The 20,459-nt window shown below is 41.6% G+C and overlaps 2 protein-coding genes across 4 annotated transcripts in view; one reads left to right on the top strand and one right to left on the bottom strand.

Moving 5' to 3' along the window:
- Positions 1-20,459, bottom strand: part of LOC139662659 (septin-9-like) — a 48,519-nt gene that overhangs the window by 14,690 nt on the left and 13,370 nt on the right. The window contains exon 1 of one of the 3 annotated variants that reach the window (XM_071541373.1): positions 10,386-10,415. The exons of the other annotated variants lie outside the window; for them this stretch is intronic. The gene's annotated coding sequence lies outside the window, so the exon portion shown is untranslated. Of the gene's footprint in view, positions 1-10,385; positions 10,416-20,459 lie in introns of those variants that run through there. 3 annotated transcript variants of the gene reach the window in all.
- Positions 15,965-20,303, top strand: LOC139662660 (uncharacterized). The gene is made up of 3 exons (XM_071541374.1): positions 15,965-16,075; positions 16,883-17,055; positions 17,638-20,303. The coding sequence occupies exon 3, from the start codon at positions 17,642-17,644 to the stop codon at positions 19,178-19,180; it is 1,539 nt and encodes a 512-aa protein (XP_071397475.1). The 5' UTR covers positions 15,965-16,075; positions 16,883-17,055; positions 17,638-17,641; the 3' UTR covers positions 19,181-20,303.

The following is a 20,459-nucleotide window of genomic DNA, read 5'->3' on the forward strand; positions in this document are numbered from 1 at the left end:
GGTCTCACTATGCCAAGTCTTGGACCACTACTGTGGGAAACCCAGCTCAACCCAACAGTGAATCACTTTCCTTACTGGTAGTAAACAATTGAAGTCTTGTGTTGCCACATCCAATAAACTAAAAGACCCACAATGTGGCAACGCCGATATGAGAATGTCAGGCTTCAGGTAAAACGTACCGTGTCAACATGTTTTATCTTTATACAATCCAGTGGTGTTGTTTTGTAAGTGAATAGTCAGAAAGATGTCTCTTGAACTCACTGACTCCATGAACCAATATGACACCCTGATCCATTCAACGCCTAAATCCTAACCAACCTATAATATTAATCTAGATGTCTCATTGGTGTAATGGTGGAAGACTGAGAAGCAGCCTATTGTATGACAACTGGATTCGCGGACCATTTATCAGAGCTGTTGCTCAACACTAAGCAATCATCACCTTAACCTCTTCCACTATGTCCTGCCAAGGTGCTGGGAAACTATAATGGTTCTTATCCAGTAAACACAGGTGTCTGGAGACAGCCGGTTGGAGCATGACCCTATAAATGTTAAGTGACCTTTAACCTCCACATGAGAAATGTCTGGCTGTGGAGGCGTACCAGCTGGTGGACATTACCTCAACCTTATCAAACACAGGGGAGAGAAAGCCAAAATACTGGCCCGGCCGGACCAAATATAGAGTCATCCCAGGCCAAATAGGGATACGGACAGACCAAATAGGAACATCAGGGAGCTAATATGTTTGGTGGAGGGCGTGTGTGTGTTTGGATGTGAATGTTCTCACGTCTAAACTGTTAGCTCTGGTTTTAGTCAGCCTCTGTCACATTTTGCTGACAGTGAAAGCAATGTGAGTAAAACAATCATCCTGCCCATCAGATGAAACTGCAGTCAACAAAGATGTTAAGTTTCAATGGGAAACCTGTAGCAACTTTCTAAACCATTGGTTACCCTAGGAAAGTGAAAGATGAGTATTAATTGAGCAGGTACATCGTACCTGCTCAATTAATCATGCTCCTTAATCATGCTCCTCTGTATGAAGTTTTCCCATGTGTCAGGTCCACTTATGGGATGGAATTGGCATGAATAATGTGTTTCCTTTGAGTCTGCAAGACAGCAAAATTAATTTTAGAAATTGGAAAGCAGAGAATGAGTCACTGGACTTTGCTGTGATCCTGTTTTCAATTACAGGCACTAAAGAATATTTTTTCAGTGTTTCCAGCAGTATTGCTTTGCTTTTTGTAAATAGCAGCAGTCTCCTACACCACAAAGCATGTGGGAGGAGGGGAGAAAAGAACAGAAACAAGAAGAGGGAGGAGACAGGAGGATGGATTTGAAGCAGAAAAGATGGAGTGAAGAAGACAAGGACAAAGGCAGGAGTGTAGATATGGAGGTGGCAGGGAGAAAAGAGAGGAACCAAAAAGGAGGGGGAGCACCGAGGAGGAGGAGCCAGAAAAGATAAGGTCAAGAAGATGACAGAGGAAGGAGCGTGGAGATGGAGGAGGAGGGGAGGAAAGAGAAGAAAACCAGTGTGACGAGAGCAGTTTGTGATTTATTCAACTTCTGGGCCTGGGGCATTCCTCTCTAACTACACACAGGCCTCCAAATAGGGCTGTAAATACAGTTGAAACCAGCTAGACATGTCTCTGTTCACTGCATGTACCTCATCTTAGAGCACTATTCAAAGTCACTGAAACTAGAAAGAACTATGAAGAACACTGTTTGTGTCATCTATGTTTAGTGTAGATGTGGTCAAAACCACGGGGCCACGCTCCAACTGTCCAGGGTGTTGATCTTGACAGTGTGGCGAGCAGGTCAGAGGCCATGTTCCCAGTTTAGGTCTAGGAAAGGAGTTAGGTTGAGGTTGGTCAACTCATGACAAACCAGTGGTTTGACCCTGTGTGTGAACTCACTTGGATGGCAAGAGAGGAATCTAGGGTGAAGAAAGGGTTGGAAACTTGGATCAAGACTAGTTCATATTTAGAAGGAGGCGGCCTCCTGTATCCTTAATGCCCTCTGAATCTAGAAACTGCTTCCCTTTAATGTGACACTTTTAGGGGGGGCTGATATGGACAAAATATCATATCACAGTATTTTCATATATTTTCACGATTCATGAAACAATACAATACAATACTCCACTTACAGTATTAAAGTATTCCAACAACAACCAAAAAACATATAAAACTTGAGTTTATTAAACTCAAAACTTTAAATAATAACTTAAAGACTTTCAGGATCGGTCAATGTACGTTTTCAGACCTATTTTTTAACAAATTCTAGTTTCAAAAAGTAAACCAGCACTGCACAGTTTCTAGTTACGAATGAAAAGAACAGTGATACTCAGAGGTCTGAAGTATGACTAGGCCATAAATCAGTCATTGTGCCAAAACATTGTACATCTTGGACTACCACAAGAAAATAGCAGGCCAGCTCAAAGTGCAGTCGTGGAATAGCGGTTTCAGAAAAATGTATTTCGTACTGAGGGTCAACCACTGTGAGCAATCTATTGAGGCCTTCATTTTAAACTGTTTTGATAGCAACCATCTTTTGCTAGGTTGACCATTACAGCAGCCATTGCCTCTTGCCAGTGTTTGCTTTTCTTTTCATATGGAATTCTCCTCTCATAACAATGACTGGCTAACAGTGTCTGATGCTGCCTCCAAGTGTCGCTTGTAAGCTCCAAGTTTGGAAGTCATGAGCAAAACTTGTCATGCATTCAAGGGCTTCGGGTCAGAAATATAAGAACAAGGACTCTGTAACAAAAGTAGTTTTTTGGTGGCTGTTGTGTTACTTTAGAAATCAAGCAGCACAGACTTACATTATGCTGCAGCAGCAGAATAAAGAGGAGAAAATGCAATCATGTTGTTTAAATTAATTAAAATCAACTAAAACAACTAAAAGTTAATCAGAGTGAAAAAACAAACAATGCTAATTATTTAAATAGAATGCAAAACAATAACACGGTTCCCTTTCTATCCGCCCTTTAAATGTCACATCTGGGTAATTCAGGTATCATAAAAACTCTGACTTGCCCTGTCATATTTACCACTTTGTCAGGTTGTTCACATGTACTCAACTCTCAACTAAATACAATATTTCTGACAGCCCGTCAAGGAAACATAGGTCAGTCCTTTGGCTGTCTGTCTGCTCCCAACATGCACTTGAGCAAGATGTTAAGCAACAAAGCTTTCTGCATGTTCTTGTTTTGGAGATGACAGAGCAAATAACAGTGCTTTGAGCAGTGTCTGATGTAGCAAAAAAAAAACAGTTCCACATAATGGAGGTGGAGACTCTTTTGTAATAATTTTGTTTACAAAAGTAGCATGCAACACTAATCTCAGGCCCCTCTGCTTGTAAAGTGAGGTTTCTAAGAGCGGAAAAAATGAGCATCAATCATAGTAGGCTAAATGACAACCAGGCATGACATGAATGAATGCATTCGTGAGGGATGGGCTGGTAGGACAGTTAAACACTCAATAGATTGGTGAAAGCAGTCACTATAAATGGCTATGGCAAAAATGATGTATGGAAATTCCCCATGGATTGTAAACTACTGCAATATGTCACAATGCCCATGATCTCCATATGAATGCAGATCAAATCAACCTCTCAGAGATGCTTTATTGATCTCTGTAAATAAGCTTTCTTTCTGCTTGCCCCCCTCCACATGGAGGTCAGTCTACCAGCTCAGCTACAGAACAGCATCCTTGGTACAGATAGGGATTCGGTGTCTTGCTCAAGGATAGTTAGCAGAGCGGATGACTGATGACATCCTCTACTTTATTACACATCTGTAATATGTGTCAATATTATGTGTCAAGTGACTGCACTTAATTGAGCTGTAAATTAGTTGACATGGGTTGGCCAGATATTTGCCAGGAACTCCATGTCAAACACACGTCAATGGACTAATCCACTAAATGGGACGTATGCATCTTTACTCTGGTCCAAAATCTTTTTATGGGCCCACTTTAAAAACATCTGTTCCTTGTCCTCTATTTACATTCCCAGACAGGAGAGCAAGTAGAAAGAGAAAGAGGAGGAAGAAAAGAAGGAAGCAGGTTGGCAGTCAAGTTTTATCTTAACATGGCCACATTTTACTTGTATGTCTGATACTGACCCAAATGCTTCTTCAGAAGCGGGTGGGAAGTGAAGTGCATACCTTATTCTCTGTGATAAAAATCAAAAGGCTTCTTGGAGGCCTTTCCAGAATAATTTAGAGCGATTCTCCAGCTTGGTTTTTATGGCTGACTTACCCTAAGAGGAACTGATGGATGACACTCACAAAATGAAGCAGTTAAAGTAGAATTATGCAGTAAGAACCACATGTAGCATCAGCTAGGTAGAATAGGCTGCATGTTCAAGTTCAAGTTTGTTTATTTATATAGCCCTTTATCACAAGCATGTCTCAGGTACTTTACAAAGAAAGTGTTTAGCTAGATCTAACTAAACACAATCAATGGTGAACAAAATTATATAGGACAAGCATAGCGAAAAACACAAGGTAGGCAAGAGCAGATTTTAGCAAGACAAACAATCTACCTATTTTACATAGCCTAACCTACCCGGCACTCCCAGCCTTAGACCCTAATGCACACAAGGAAAAACTCCCAAGAGAAACCTTAGTAGGAAAACTTGGAAGAAACCTTGGGCGGGCTGAGGCACATAGAGCTGCAACGATTAATCAATTAATCGATTAGTTGTCAACTATTAAATTAATCACCAACTATTTTGATAATCGCTTAATCGGTTTGAGTAATTTTTTAAGAAAAATAAGTCAAAATTCTCTGATTCCAGCTTGTTAAATGTGAATATTTTCTAGTTTCTTTACTCCTCTATGACAGTAAACTGAGTATCTTTGGGTTGTGGACAAAACAAGACATTTGAGGACGTCATCTTGAGCTTTGGGAAACACTGATCGTCATTTTTCACCATTTTCTGAAATTTTATAGACCAAACAACTAATCGATTAATTGAGACAATAATCGACAGATTAATCGACAATGAAAATAATCGTTAGTTGCAGCCCTAGAGGCAAATAGGGATCGCCCTGGGACGGCTTAGCGTGCAATAGATGCCGGGCAAAACATTGACTGACAAAAACATTGAGTCATGGGCAACAATAATAACAGGAGAAAACAGAGAGATACAAAAAGAAAGAGAGGCAGCATGCATGTGCCCATTTATTCACGCATGAACACAAACACATGAAAGATGCCATTAATTACACTGTATCAGGGTTCCAAACAGCCCTCCAGCACAGAATCAATTAGATATCCCATCTGAGACCATCTGAGTTTAGGACAGACCCTGGGGGGCGCACACACACACACAATTTTTCCCACCCTCCAACAGTGAATCCCTCAATAAAAGGGGGAAATTGGGGTGCTGGCAGTGCAAACACAGTCTGTTGTGTTATTAAAGTCAGAGTGTTTGTGTAGCAAGGCCCTGTTCCCATACTCCTCTTCATTCAGCTCTCTGGAGAAATGTGGCCTCTGACCCCTGCAGGGCCCAACTAGCACACGGTGTCACCTGGCTCTGGACACGCTGTGTGTATGTCTATGTCAGATGTGTGTTGTATGCTTTCTCCTATTCGATGCATGTGCGTTGTATGCTCAAACTCTTGTATATACAGTATGTTGTAACGCATGTATGATAAACTACAAGTCACCTCCCCACAGTTAAAAACAAAGGCATATCAATCTGCAACAATCCTGATTGTACTTTCAATCTTCACTCTTCTTGTCTCCAAGTCACTACAAGTAGCATCGTCAAATAGTGTTTCTTGCAGACACTTGGGGAATGTTTGTAAATTGCAGTAATGACAGTAGAAGCCCACAGGTTTGTCTAGACTGCCAGTGGAATGTGTTCTTTCTCCACACTGTGGTGGTGTACAAGAGAGCTGTTGTCTTTCTAGGCTTTTTCTGCCTCCGACACAGCACAGCCTACAAAAAAGGTTCTTCAACTGCACCAAAGCACATCGTGCAAAGTTTCATCGATTTATTATGGATAAGATGCAGGCATAAATGTACGAACAAACATACAAGTGCATACATGCACACAAGCACATCTAAATTCAAGATGAACAATTCCACCACAATACTACATTCCTCACACAAGTGTCTCTGCAATTTGTTTAAAGCCCAAGACAGTTCCAGAATATTCTAAGCCTAAAGCAACTGCTAAACATTAACTTCCATGCGAGTTGACACAAAGGCTAAATGAATTAGGAAGTTGCCCATTTTCTGGGACTCTTTGCAAAGAGACTAAATAATAAGCTGGCTAGCTATTATCTGCTAGCGGCTCGTTGACAGGAGTGGTTACGGTCATTAGCCAGACTGCGGTAGCTAGCTAGTGTAGTGCTTTATCTTAGTGCTCGGGTCAAAGTGTATCAGTGAAATGGTTGGCTGACAGCTAGCATGGGTCCACAGGGCCAGGGGGGCTCAGGAATCTGACCCCTGTCCTCACACATACACATACCTCACCTCAGGGACACTGGTCAAGAGAGCTGCAATCAACCTCATGTAAACACACAGTTGTCATGTGTAACTGTGTTTGTCTACATAGTATCTAGGCTAGCTGGAGTCACAGTAAACTAAAAATCAAATAAATTTTCATTAGGATGGATCTCAATAGTCTTTATACACTATGACACTTTACCCTCAGGAACTATGCCTGTGCGCCATAAGACTCAGAACATACTCCATGCACTTCCATCCTACTCACTACACTACCTCATGGTATGTTAAGTCACTGCACTACTGGTCTCTCATTTATGGCTGCAACCTAAGGCACGCCAAGGTGCATGACATGTATACAGTGATGGAATGCTTTTTGTAGAGTGATATGTATAGTCAACTGTCTATCGTATGTCCCGCACTGTCCTCTTGCTCAATGCGAGGTTCTGCTGTCCCTGCACCATGTGTGTCGGTATGTACTGTTGCTATGTCAGCTGTCAATATATCTCTGCACCAATATCACCAAGACAAATTCCTGAACAGTAGTTTTACTTGGCAAATAAAGTGATTGTGAATCCAGAGACATCTGCAACTGATAACTAACAAAGCATTCCAATATGGCTAGATATATGGACAGCTAGCAGTGTTCTCTACTTATACCTGCGTCATGGTAGGCCATCAGTCACAAGGGTGAAGTGAGCTGTCATTAAGACTTGTGACAGGTGTGTAGTTAGAAGTCGTAGCGCAAGATGGATCAGTGTTCTGTGACTGTTGACCCACAGTAAGGTGATCCTCTCTGTCGGTGTGGAATGGATGGGGACCGTCATCATAACTATAGTCCATGTGACACTTGTGCCATAAATGCACCTATCCATATCTAACAAACAGGCTGTGGTTACTTAAAGCTTAGATGACTAAGAGAAAAGGTGTATGCAGTCTCTTCAGATCTGGATGTTAGCTCACTCTCTGGCTGCTCATCTCTCTTTCAGCGTTGGGATCAGGAGGCTTAAGCTGAATGTAGAGGGCCTCTTTCACGGTCACTAACAAGCGCTGTATACTGTATGTGCATGTGCATGTGCGCACACAGATGCACACACACGTTCATCATTCTATCAACAAAATGACCAGCGGGAGGCCTCAGGCCCTTTGACAAACTCCACAATCTGTGTGTCTGTGCGTGTGTGTGTGATATAAAGCCCCTCTCTCTGGTCCCCTCCAGGCTTCAGTGCAGTATTTATGGACTGTGACTCACCCACATACACTACATTGTAACACTACCAAGGTGGCAATTGCCAAGAACCAAACCATTCAATGTTAATTTGCAACTAGGCCTAACTGTGATTTCTATCATTTTCCCACAATTTGCTGCTAAAAGCAGGTGAACACTTACTATAAGTCATGATTAGTACAGCTTCCTCCCCACTAACAGGACACTGTTCTATGTTTAATGCCTGTACTTCATTTTTGACACCATTTACATTACCGGCTTGTCTTGCATTATGTGCTGTTCTGCATGACAGTGTGTTTGTGTGTTTGTTCAGTATATACCCATTATGTGTTGATTGTTGTTACTACTTACTGTTATGTTTCCATGTGTGTAGCTGATTATTCCATGCCATACCATCATGCTTTACAGAAAGCAATTTCCACTAGCCCATGATGTGTGGCGGTGATAAAGGTCTATTTTTTCTATTCCTCTGACAGGTGCTCCAAGTCTTGAAAAAAGTGATTGTGGATATTACGGTCTGCCAATAACTCCCTAAATTGTTGGAACCTGTTTATAATATACATTGCCTGATGATACCATGATGTTTTGGACCCATATCAGCATTTCCAGTGAGTCACATTCATCAGATTTCCTGATTGTCTTGTTAACAACATGCTAACAAGTGTGTAAGAAAGTTCGAATCAAATATTTTTTTCTTTTGACTGATCCCTCATGTACAATATGTGCTCATGTAATCAATTCTAGGACTTGAAAAGTCACTTGAAAATTGGGAGATATACAGTAGAACATTTTTTTCACATGAAGAGGTTTTATCTCCAAACTCTATATGACACAAGTCTAAAAATAGTGAAAAACAAAACACTCAGTCTACACTTCTAGCTACGTACAAACACAAACCTTATGATAAACACATGTGTATCCACACACACTAAAAAACAAAAACTAGCTATTCCAAGAATGCAGTGCTCAAACTATGAGCTGATACCTTATCAATCTCATATTTCAGAGCTCAGATCACATTCATGAAATATTTAGCATTTCAAAGTTATGATGCTGAATGCTATAACAGATATATTATCTTACCCCACTGACTGACTGGCTGACTCACGCTCTCTCTCTCTCTCTTTCACACACACACATACGATACAGAAGGTAATGACGACCTTTCCAGCGTCCCATCAAACACTGGTGAAAGGCCACTGTCTGTTCTCGCCTGGCAATGCACAAGGGCCACAACAGACCTCCTTTCAACTCTGACTGTGTGTATGTGTGTGTGCATGTGTGCGTGTGCTCATGTATACTTGTGAGGCAAACCAGAGGCGGCTGACTCTCTAAAAAGGTGAGGAATGGTTGCTGTTTTCCATCAATTTGGGACTGGCTGATATGGTCAGGGAGCTCTGCTTCGTATGCCACAGGTCAACCCTGGACTACAAAACCTAGATAATACGAGGCTGGGGCTGAGGTCTGTCTGAACTACTGCCACATAGTCAGTTTTACAATGGCTCACACAACCACTCTCTGAACCTAAACACAGAGAAAGAGAGAGTCAGCGTTTAGAAAGATGAGAAAAGTGCAGATGAAAAAGAAACTTGAAAATGAAACTTGAGCTGTACAAGGTCAATAGAAACGGCTCAAAAACAGGAACAAAAAAAAAACATCCATTGATTTCGGTCAAAATTCGACACCTTGCATTTCCCGCTGGAAAAGAATAAGGACTACTTTCCACCGATTACCATAAACTAAAAAGATCCCTTCATTGTACTTTCCACTGTAGAAATTAAACTAAAAGATTCACTTGCATGCACAGTAAAGCCCACTGACCACATGTGTGGAGCTAATCTTACACTTTGCTACACACACACACACACACACACACACTTCTGAGTGCTCTGTGTATGTTCTGGTAATGGATCAGTCCCAGAAAGACCAGAACAAGCAGAACAAGTCCCATGTGTGGACAACGTCAGGAGGGGGAAAACATGGAAAAACACAAAAAGTGAATTTAAACAGAGTGGGGGCTGAAACATGATGGAACGTCCCTCTGCGTGTGTGTGTGTGTGTGTGTGTGTGTGGTGTGTGTGTGTTATGCAAGGACGGATTGATTACAAGGCTTGCAACAGAGCAGACACACACAACATTTAGGGGATGAAAGACAGGGGGAATACAAAACCTGAACAATGGTAATTACACATCCACAATCACATGCACGCACGTACACACACACACAGACACACACATATACACGTAAATGGGAAACATGCACAACCTGAGTGCATGTCCAGAACAATGATGGACTAGCTTCTCTCCTAAATTCAAACCCACTGCTCAAATCAAAGCCACTTTTCACTGCAGCCAAAACATTAACACAACTGACATGCATATCAAACATGACACTCTCTCCAGCTACAACAGCTAACAAACATATTCAGACAAACACAAACAGCTGGGCTCCTGAGCCAAGAGTGGAAGGAGTACAGAGATATATCAACCAAAGTTTGTGAAAACCACAGAAAACTAAACAGTGTACAGGGAAAATGAGTAACATACAAAAAAAAGAACAATAGAACAAGCAAACCAAAAAAAACCCTGCGAGAGCATGACTTACTCCCTCTCCTTCAACCTCCCTTCTTTCTAACACACACGCACCCATGCACACACCCACCCACACGTACTCTCCCGGTATGCAGAACACTCACCGTGTGTGAAGTATGTGTGTGTGTGTGTGTATGTGTCGTCCCCTGCCGAAGTGCAGCGCTCCAGTGAGAGGCCAGACTCTGCTGGCTCTGGAAGCTCCCTGCCTGCCCCTCCCACCCACCCCCGTCATGTGACACAGGACGTAAGGGAGCAGGACACGCCCACTTCCTTCACTGATCACCCCCCCCCACACACACACACACACACCACCTCCTCTCCCAACCCCCGACCCGTATGCACACAAAAGTGATCTTTCGCAGAGATAGAGCGGGACTGAGGGAGAGAAAAGAAACGAAAAGGAAAACAAAGTAGAGAGACATGAAACAATGAAATGAAAGAGAAGCTGTCGAGTTGCAGGAGAAGGTTAACAAAACAAGATTAGGTTGAAGGGAGAGAAATATTGTGTGCGTGTCTGTACCGAGGTTGACTACAGCCTTTGGACCTACTGAATGTCTATCTCCAAAACACCAGGGCTAATTTATGACCACCAATTACCTGGCCTGACCCTCTCCTCTCCTCTCCTCCTCAGGCTCTGCATTCACCGCATCCCACTCATTCCACTCACACACACCCTTAGAGACACCAGACTACCGGGATTCCCTTCACCAAAACACCTCTTAGTGATCTGACCATCTTTTCCTGTGAGTTCAGAGGCAGAAGACCATTTTGGTGCTCAATTCTTTAGGGATATAACAGCCCTCCATGAACCAGGGCAGCACAGTTTTAGAGAATACTGCAGTACACAATATCACAATTTTAAAAGCCAAATCACAACGGGAAATGTTTTTGAGCTGCAGAATCTGCACAGAAGTAATGGAAATTTCTTCTTTTGCGCTTGGGCACTAAAAAAGAGAAAATATGTAGGAAAAGCTAGGTCTAGAAGTATTGCCAAATTCAACAACAAATGAACTGAAATATGATTTGGCAATATTGTTCAGCCCAAGGATAAACATCCTCACACACAGCTTCAGTTAACTCTTCACTTTCCCACCAATCAAAAACATTGCTGGCATGAAGTAAAGGTCATTCTGTAGCAATTATGAGATCAACATAGCATTTGAAGATGTAGGCCTAGTCATTTTCAATTTTAGAAATATTGAACAATAAATGAAGGAAATTCTTTTTCCCCAACATGGTTTATACTGTATGTTGCTTTTGAGGGGAATCCTGAGAGAAGAATGTAATTTTAAGGCTGAAAATGAACAATTGATGAATGCAAAGTTAAAAGTACTTCAACAGTAGCTGAATGTTTGTAGAATAGTTAGAAATTCAACTACGCCTTCACTTTTTTTTTTAAACCTGAGAGGGAGCCAATTACTTTGGTAGAGTAGTATTCTTATGGTGCATGTATATTTGTGTGATTAAAGAGCAGAGGAAACAGCTGTCTCTAGCCTCACAGGAAGGGTAATTACATACCATAAGGGCAGGGGCTTGAGTGCAGCCTTACAGCCACACACACACACACACACACACACACACACACATACACACACTCACTCAGAGCAGCACCTGCATTCCTCGAAATGAAGAGTCGCGTTTCAGCAAATACATCCAAAACAGGCTGGAAAGGTAGATTTATTTCATTCCATTACACAGACTTAGCTGCCAAGATAAACCGTTCTCTCAGCACAGCCTGTATGGTACATGAGTGCTGCATACCCACTCCACCCAGTTCATAATTTATACCATGTCCATCTACCTAATCTGAAGAACGATTATGGGCATTCAAAAAACGCCTCCATCCCAACATATCCCACTGACCCCTTCCCCAACAGACACATGCACACAAACACAACCTCCTGCCCACCTCTCACATATTAAGATAAAAACATATAAACCTCACTCACATATACATACACATGGCCACATCAGGTCTTGCCAAACATGGAGCTCAAATAAACCCTGGGTGTACTTAGTTTTACAATGCAGGAAACCTCACATTTTCCCTAAACTAAAGGCCCCCAGTCTTAAAACCTTTCGTTCTCTGCCCTCCCTCCCTTTTCATCTCCCTCTCTCTGAAACTCCACTTTAGCGCCCCAGTAAAAGCCCTGTGTTTAAAGAGGAGAGACCAATAAGTAGATAAACTGACAGGGGTTTTAGTGGTATTAGAAGCTAGAAGGCCTTTGCTGGACTCTGCACGTTGGGTTTTTGATTGCTTCGGCGCCGTTTCCGAGAGCATTTCCCAATGGAGTTGCTGATGTCCAGATTGGACCTGTCCCTGGGTTCTTTACTGAGCATTACTGCATCCAGAAACCCCCGGGTGATGCAGGCATTACTGTGGGAGGATATTTCACAAGCACAGTCTTACTCCTACCATACATCTTTACAATGCCAGAGGTAGAGCGAGTTGTACTGAATTGAAAGAGGAAAAAGACAAGACACATGATCTATCAATCTGTCTTGAGTAAACAGAGGTAAACAATGGCAACATGCCCTTTGCCTTGTCCCTCCAGTGTAAAACACTGATTAATGCAAATCAGTGCTTCAGCAGCCTAATCTAGAATTGCATACGGTGCTGTGTGAGTACTTAAAGTGATTGTAAGAGAAAGAGTGTAATGGTACAGTTACTCTGTTGTTTCAAAAGACAGATGTTGCAGGGAATGGGCTTAACAGCCTTGTGCAAATACTCACTCAGTAACTCTGAGCTCAGAACAGAGAAACTTTCCCTCTCGCCTCTTTCTCATGTCACAGCCTCTCGGGGGCCTCTCTCTCTTTCTGTCTTGCTAATAATTCAGGCTTCTTTTTCTCTTTATTACCCCAAACCCCCGAGTTGAGCTTTTCTGCCAGAGGTCCCCAGGGTTCAGCGTGTAAAACTTCTTTGCCCTTCACTGCTACACCCTCTTCATTGATACCCAACACACGCACACACACATAATTCAGCACAGGTTGTAGCTTTGTCCTTGTCAACCCTAAAGCACTGTAAGCTGATACTTGACTTTACAGATGTTATTAATGGGTAAAAAAAACAAACATCTTGTACGATAAAAAAAGATCGCCTTTTTCATTCCCTCCCCTCTGAAACACTGCTTCTCCTAAAAGAGGTTGACTCCCAAGTGAACCCTGCATGCATGCAGAGCAAGCCAACCATCATTTGTTTGATCAAACACAACTTGGCATGCTCCTTCAGTATTGAGTAGCTGCCCTGCTGAGGACGCGGCCTTCTCAGATAAAAGATCTTCATTTCGAGGAGAGGGGGGACGCAGTGCCAGAAAGCCAATAGCGGGGGCTCCGAGGCTGATGTTTCTGGGTCAGATAGAGCCAAGATGGTGTCATGTGTTGGCAGGCGGAGCATGGGGCTGCTTGGCTGACCCCTGACAGCGTTCCTCACAGCCGTCCAAGGCCTTTCATAACACAGAAACATGATGGATAGAACTAGCATGACTCACTGGGTGCTTTATAGTAAATGGATCACTGGTTGGTCTTTTTCCTCTATGGTATGTGCAGAGCAAGGACAGAGTGAGGTGTAGGGCTATGCTGTGTGAGAGCATTTGTGCTTATAACTGTATTAAATAGGGAAAGGCCTTTTTGTGCACTACAGGTTTCCCCAAGTCAGTATACAGTGGGCTGCGATGCCCCCGGCAGAGGGAGAGAAGGAAGGACAAAAAAAAGAGGAAGAAAAAAAAATGAACAGGGCTACCTTTGCTCCAAAAAACATGGATGGGAAAACCCCCAAAAAGACTGTGTAAGCCCTGTAAATGGTAAATTTATGCAAAGAAAATCAGGTCAGTCAAGTCCTGTCTTCATTTCTGCCGTACAACAGCCTCACAACGTGATCACTTCCTCTTTGAGAAAAGTGAAATTCCACTGAAAATGTCAGCATGTAAAGCTGCATTGTTGTAGCATAGATGGCAGTTGAGGTTTCTGAGGACTGCAGACCAAAAAAAAAAAGAAGAAAAAACAGGAAAGAGAGCGCTACAAGGATGTACAGTTTCTATGATGCCCTCGTGCTGCCCATGTGAAAGATGTGGGAGTTGACCACAAGGAACTAAATGTTTCCTTTGTGTGTTTTTTTGACTCCCCTATTATTGCCTGACTTTCTGACTTGTCCAAAGGGAATACCAAAGCCTCCATACAGGATATCAAGTGAAACTCGAGTGTGTGTATGTGCATGCATGTGTGTGTCTGTGTGGATGCGTGTGCTTGTGTGTTTACAGAGGTGTCACATGAATCCAGTTCTCTGGGAAAGGAGGAAGTGCTTCCTTGGTTTGGAGGATTTATGGTAAACAGGCAAAGAGGGCACTGTCCGTGATCTCAAACATACACCACAGAGCTCACTGTGCGCAGCTTGAGACATCAAAACATGACATCTATATGACAACTGATTTACAGTATAATCACTTTATAACTATAACCTATAACGGGCTTTAAATGTCTCCACTGACATAAAGCTGTTATGAGCTCCAAGCTTGCCATCTTCCAGGTGTGTGAGGACAACCACCTGTGTGACAGCATCTCCTGCTGGTTACTGGTAGAGTTGCAGCAGTGGGAGGGGGAGCAGCTGTACAGAGCTGCTAAAAAAACAAACAAAAAAAAAAAACAATGTTACAGAACTACAGATGACAACTGGTTCACTATACAGTGAGTTCAGCATGCTCTGGCAGGCTAGAAGATTTATATACTTTCCTATAAGGAATCCTATAACTAAATGGCTCCTGGCTGCTACATAATCCTAATCACCCTGACCCTCTCACCTGAGACCACAGGACATGCTATCAAAGATAGTACATTTCTAGTTCTCCGGAAACAAACCCTCCTGAGCCTTCCTTTTAATTGCTACTATACCTTAAAAAAAGACTAACAATAAAAAAACATAAGACAACGACACATCAGTCACCATTTTTTTCATCTTAAATTTTATTTCCACCATTTGCTAATAAAGTTCCCAGATTATTCACAGGCTGACTTTAAAAAAAAATAAACTATTGAGGTTTAGTAACCTTTCTATGGCAATTCTCTCTTATTAGATATAGGCCTACACTGTAGCATGACTAGAAAGCAAAGAGAGAATGAATGAAATAAAGTTAAAGTTATAAGCTGGATCTACCAAGCCACCGGTACATTAGTGATTGTGACATCACCCATTGGCTTCTGAAAGGCCGTTTTGAAGCCTGGAGATTGTGTTTACGGTTGCCATCTGTTTTGGAGCCGGATGAGCCAAAGCACGGGAAAGGGTGGAGCCGTGGTGGAGGGAGTGGAGTTTGGGTTGTCTGCAGAGACACAGCGCCACCTACTATTGGCCCATAATTGGTAACCTGTTATATCAGTGATATCCTGTTAATGATACAATTATTTTTAAAATCGCCACAAGGAGACACATAAAAAGAAGCAAAATTAGCTGCTGAGACCATAACCTCTTATGGAAAAAATCAGACTATATTTTAGAAGTTGGGTTGTGGTCTCATTGACTTGCATGGAGTTGGGCTGGGTTTGGAGTGTTTTTGGAGCCAGCCCCTAGCGGACGTTAGAAGAACTGCTGCTGCTGCCACTTCCGTATTGGCTTCAAAGTTCACCCGTGGTTTTGGTCGCTTGGTTTCAGCACAACAACTGTACGTACTACTTCCTGTAAACACCAGCAGACAGTCACTTCACTAGTTTCATTTCTGGTGAAATAGTAAGCTAAGACGAGCCTAAGGTAAGCCTACTGTCAGACAGACACAACACACAGACATCAGACAGCAGCAATCTAAAGCAGGTGAGTTATTTTATCCTGTGATCACTTTTTCACTCAGCTTAGCACCCATTTAACATAAATGAGCGGAGCATGCTATTCCCATGTTCTTGATGAGGTTTGTTCTACTGTAAAATGAATGTGAAGGGGAAATGTTTATTTATGGATTTATGGATTATTTATGGATATTTAATCTATTTCAATTTCAGGTTTGTTTTACCTTGTACTTTGACAACAACCTCTCTAATATATATCGGTTAGGAATAAATGTATGGATCAAGGACTTAAAAGAGAGCACATAAGGAATGCAAGCAATAACTTTATAAATCTCCACATAGGCTGAACATGTCTGACCATGACCATATTTGCTCTACAGCTCTGTTCCTTGAGGAACATAAAACAAAGACACTAAAGAAACTTCTTTCCTCAAAACATAAATGAGTCAAGAAGCCATTAACCATTTTTTCCATCTTATCTCCATCATTTGCTAATAAAATTTGCAGATGATTCACAGACTGACTTTATAAGCCATTGAGCTTTAGTGATCGGTTATCTTTTCTATGGTAATTCTCCGTTATTAGATGGTACTGGCACTGTAGAGTGACCGAAAAACTAAGAGAGAGGGAATGAAATAAAGTTAAAGTTATAAGGTGGATTCAAACACTCCACATTGTGAGTACATGGGAGGTGACCTAATTTACCAAGCCAATTATTTCTTTCGAGCTTTTGAAAGATATTCTCCTGTCACACACCTAGAAAACTTTGCATATAGGCTAACTTATTACTGCTAAACCCAAACTAAACAAACATCACCACTGTTTTTCTTTACAGGAATAATAAAATGAGGTTTCAGCAAAACAGCAACATTATAAAATTTCCTGTAAACAGCAGCAGCCAGTTGCTTCACTAGTTTCATTTCTGGTGAAACAATAAGCCAAGATGAGGTAAGCCTGCTCCCAGACAGACACAGCACACAGACATCCGACAGCAGCAGTCCAAAGCAGGTGAGTTGCTCTTATTTAGAGATCACTTTTTCATTCAGTTTAACATGAATGACTGGAACATGCTATTCCCATGTTCTTTATGAGGTTTGTTCTGCTGTAAAATGAATGTGAATTTAAGTCAGTATGTATTTGAACGAGTTTGTTTTGTTTTACCTTTATGTTTTGATCTAAAAACCTGTCCTATATGTATTAGGGCTGAAAGATATTGACAAAAATCGAATTGCCATTATTTGACAGAATATTGCAATTGCATTTTTTCTTGTCATAAATTGTTTAGAACTTTAAAATTGTTTAAAGAAAAGTGATTTTAGATTATAAAATAGGTGTTCACCAATATGTACTTGATTCATGGACCAACAATTATGTGGAGCACTAAAACACCTTGTTTAGAAATCCATTTTGGACACCCCTCTCTTAAACAAATGAATTGCAGCCTCTGCAATTTGTTCATATTGCGCTTGAGATATTTTTTTTATTAATTGTTCAGCTCTAATATGTATCAGTTAGGAATAAATGTATGGATCAAGGATTTAAGACTGAATGCATGAGGAATGGAAGCAATAACTTTTTTAATCTCCACAGGAAAATGAACATGCAAGGAAGAGCCCTGCTTTGCTCTTTAGTTCTGCTCCTCGCCCTGACCACTGTGTCAGCTGTTCAAAAGCTCAATACAATCAATGATTTGAAGAAAATCAACTTTGGCTATTCTGTCCCCAAGCACAGCCTTGTGCTGCTCCACTGGTTTGCAAACACCGTTGAAATTGACAATAATGATGCCATACTGCTGACCTTTGAACCAAACAGTGGAGATTATGGCACTCATCATTATGGCAACTATGAGAGGCTGCTGGACCCACTGCCTCAGGGACATGCCAGGTACAGGTACCGGTACTACACTCTTGGCAATCTCAATCAAGCAACCTCCATGGAACTTCCCTCCCATGTCACCGAGCGCCTCCACAACTTGATGGAATATGGGGAAAGAAATAGGGACCGGATCATATTCAGAGTCAGGGAGCGGAACACAGATAATACTGCAGCTTGTCCGACGATAGATCAGGTGTATATCACACAGCATTATGAGTCTTCCCAACGCCAGGGGACACAGTACGATCCAGCAAACACCTACCGCATCACTACCAACCTCATAAGACAGATCAGAGAGTTCTCTGTGGGGGAAGACGAAAGGAACTCACTGTACGAGCTCAGAGAGGACTTTGGAAGTAACACTGACGATTCCCAATTAAGGCACCTCAGAAACACGTGGGGGGAACTTGCTTGTCTAGGATTGCTGTTGTTTATTGTGATCGAAGAAAGGCTTTCCTCAAACCAATCCAGATCTCCAGCATCTCCAGCTTATAGAGGTCAACATGTGGCCAGAAAAAACACACAAAATCATCTTGTCGTCAACATTCCAGAAACCACACCAAATCACTGGGTCTTGGACATTCCTGAAACCAGGCAAAATCTCTTACTTCAAGATTCGTCAAGACTTCAGGTGATTACCGGCAACAATGGAAACGCCAGGATTCATTGGAGTAATGTTCCTGAACACCTTCTAAACCAAGGTGTGATGGTAGTGCTTTTCAAGAACAATGAGGACCAGGAGACCAGCAGCATTTTCACGTCAATTGGAGACAGAGCATCAGGGAGTTACGACACCTCAGTACCCCTGAACCCCGGCCTTCAGGTCCGGCTGCATAAGACCAGAAGGTGGTACTGCTTCTGGACAGCGGTGGGACAGGAGATGTGCAGGGGCAGCGAGTTCCGCAATCCCAAAGCAGAGAAGCCAGTCCATATCAGGGGCTACGATGCAAGCCTACAACTCTTTGTAAAGGATGGTAAGGCTTGCGCTCGCTTGAATATGAAAAAGACTTTCAGTCACTGGAGGTCAGAATTTAAGAAGTCTTGGGTGGGGTTCTACTCCTCTGCAACTAAAGCAACAGACGAGTATGAAAGCTGGAAGTGGCAGTGGGCAACTAAATTCAAAAGATGCACTGATTTGGAGGATGTTTATGACAATGTCTATGAGTATCACTCAGGTTTGACAATTGCTCCAGGAGTCCAAGCACGATTCATACTCAGGGATGTAGAAGATATTGCACGCACTCCAACCTGGACATGATGAGACTAGTAGAGATACAGACCTTTAACACAAAATGGATCTTACAGGCTTCGATTCATTATTTCTCCTATCAAGGTTGTAAATTAATGTTTTGATGAGAATTTCTCACAAATAAGAGGAAGCACAGGAGCACAAGCCTGTGTTCAAACCAGTGCTGTCAGCTTGTGGTAATGCAAGCCAGGTAATCTTGGTGGAATATTGCCCAGATCACAATCAAAATAGCTGGGGATTCAAAAGAATTTAAATGAATCATCACTGTGCTTTGTTTTGCCTGCCTGGTCTGATTGCATTATTGAATTTTACAGTTTCTTTAAGATTTTGATTTATTTGTTGTCATTTGTCTTTTTATCTCTTTGCTATGTTTTTTTTACAATACCTTCAGTTTTATTTTGCACTACATGTTTTGGTCCTTGCACCTTTTCCTTAATGTGACGCACTTTCTAACTTTGGTTTTGAAAAATGCTCTATAAATACAGTTTTTTATTATTATTATAAAGCTAGAAAAACATTCCAGGACTGTAAGAACAGGATGACAATTTGTAGGTCTATAAAATACCAAGAAAAGTTTTTGGCAAGTTCAATCATGACAATAAAATATTTTCAAAATGTTTTGTGACAGAAAACTTGGTATGCTTTGGAATGAGTCATAAGTTCATTGGATGGTCATGAACACCTAACTTGTGGCCTTGTTTTTTTTTTTATAATCAATCAATCATTCAATCAATCAACTTTGTCACTTGTAGTATCATCCACTTTTCTGACTGTTGAAGCTTTCGGTGAAAACTACTGACAAAGGCAAAGCCAAGATGGTAGATGACCGTGTGATCTATTGGAGAGAAACAACACAGGCTATCTTTGATTAGCTAACTATCTTGGTTTAACATCCATAAGGTACAGAAATTCAAGATGAACATTAAGACAGAGATTAGGGAGGTCTCAGGGGTTGCAAGCCACAAAAAAAATTCAGAGGATGTGTACAGCAAAGCCAAGTTGAAGTTCTTCATCAAGAATAGCACAAGCTCTTCTTGTGTGAAAAAATAATGTATTTATGAAATGATCTACTGTGTCTGCGATCTCTGAGTGCAAGACAGCCTTGCTCTATGATGTATTAACAATAAAAAAAACATGCATTTTGCATTTTCTGGTTGCTCTTGTAAATAATTCTTCAAATATTTTCAGAATGTTTAAATATTTGTTCATTAAACTGAATTTGTAAAATTCCTTCAATCAGATCCACTGTCTTTTAGTATATGTGCCAGGAAACTGCAAAATTTGCAAA

The sequence above is a fragment of the Centroberyx affinis genome, unplaced genomic scaffold (assembly GCF_046629955.1).
Source record: "Centroberyx affinis isolate AG114_WGS23_722 - 3 ecotype Tasmania unplaced genomic scaffold, CSIRO-AGI_Caff_v1 ptg003857l_1, whole genome shotgun sequence".
Taxonomy (NCBI): domain Eukaryota; kingdom Metazoa; phylum Chordata; class Actinopteri; order Beryciformes; family Berycidae; genus Centroberyx; species Centroberyx affinis.

What these genes read in the sequence shown, in the direction of transcription:
- LOC139662660 (XM_071541374.1), top strand. Translation starts at nt 17,642, where the DNA reads ATGAACATGCAAGGAAGAGCCCTGCTTTGCTCTTTAGTTCTGCTCCTC.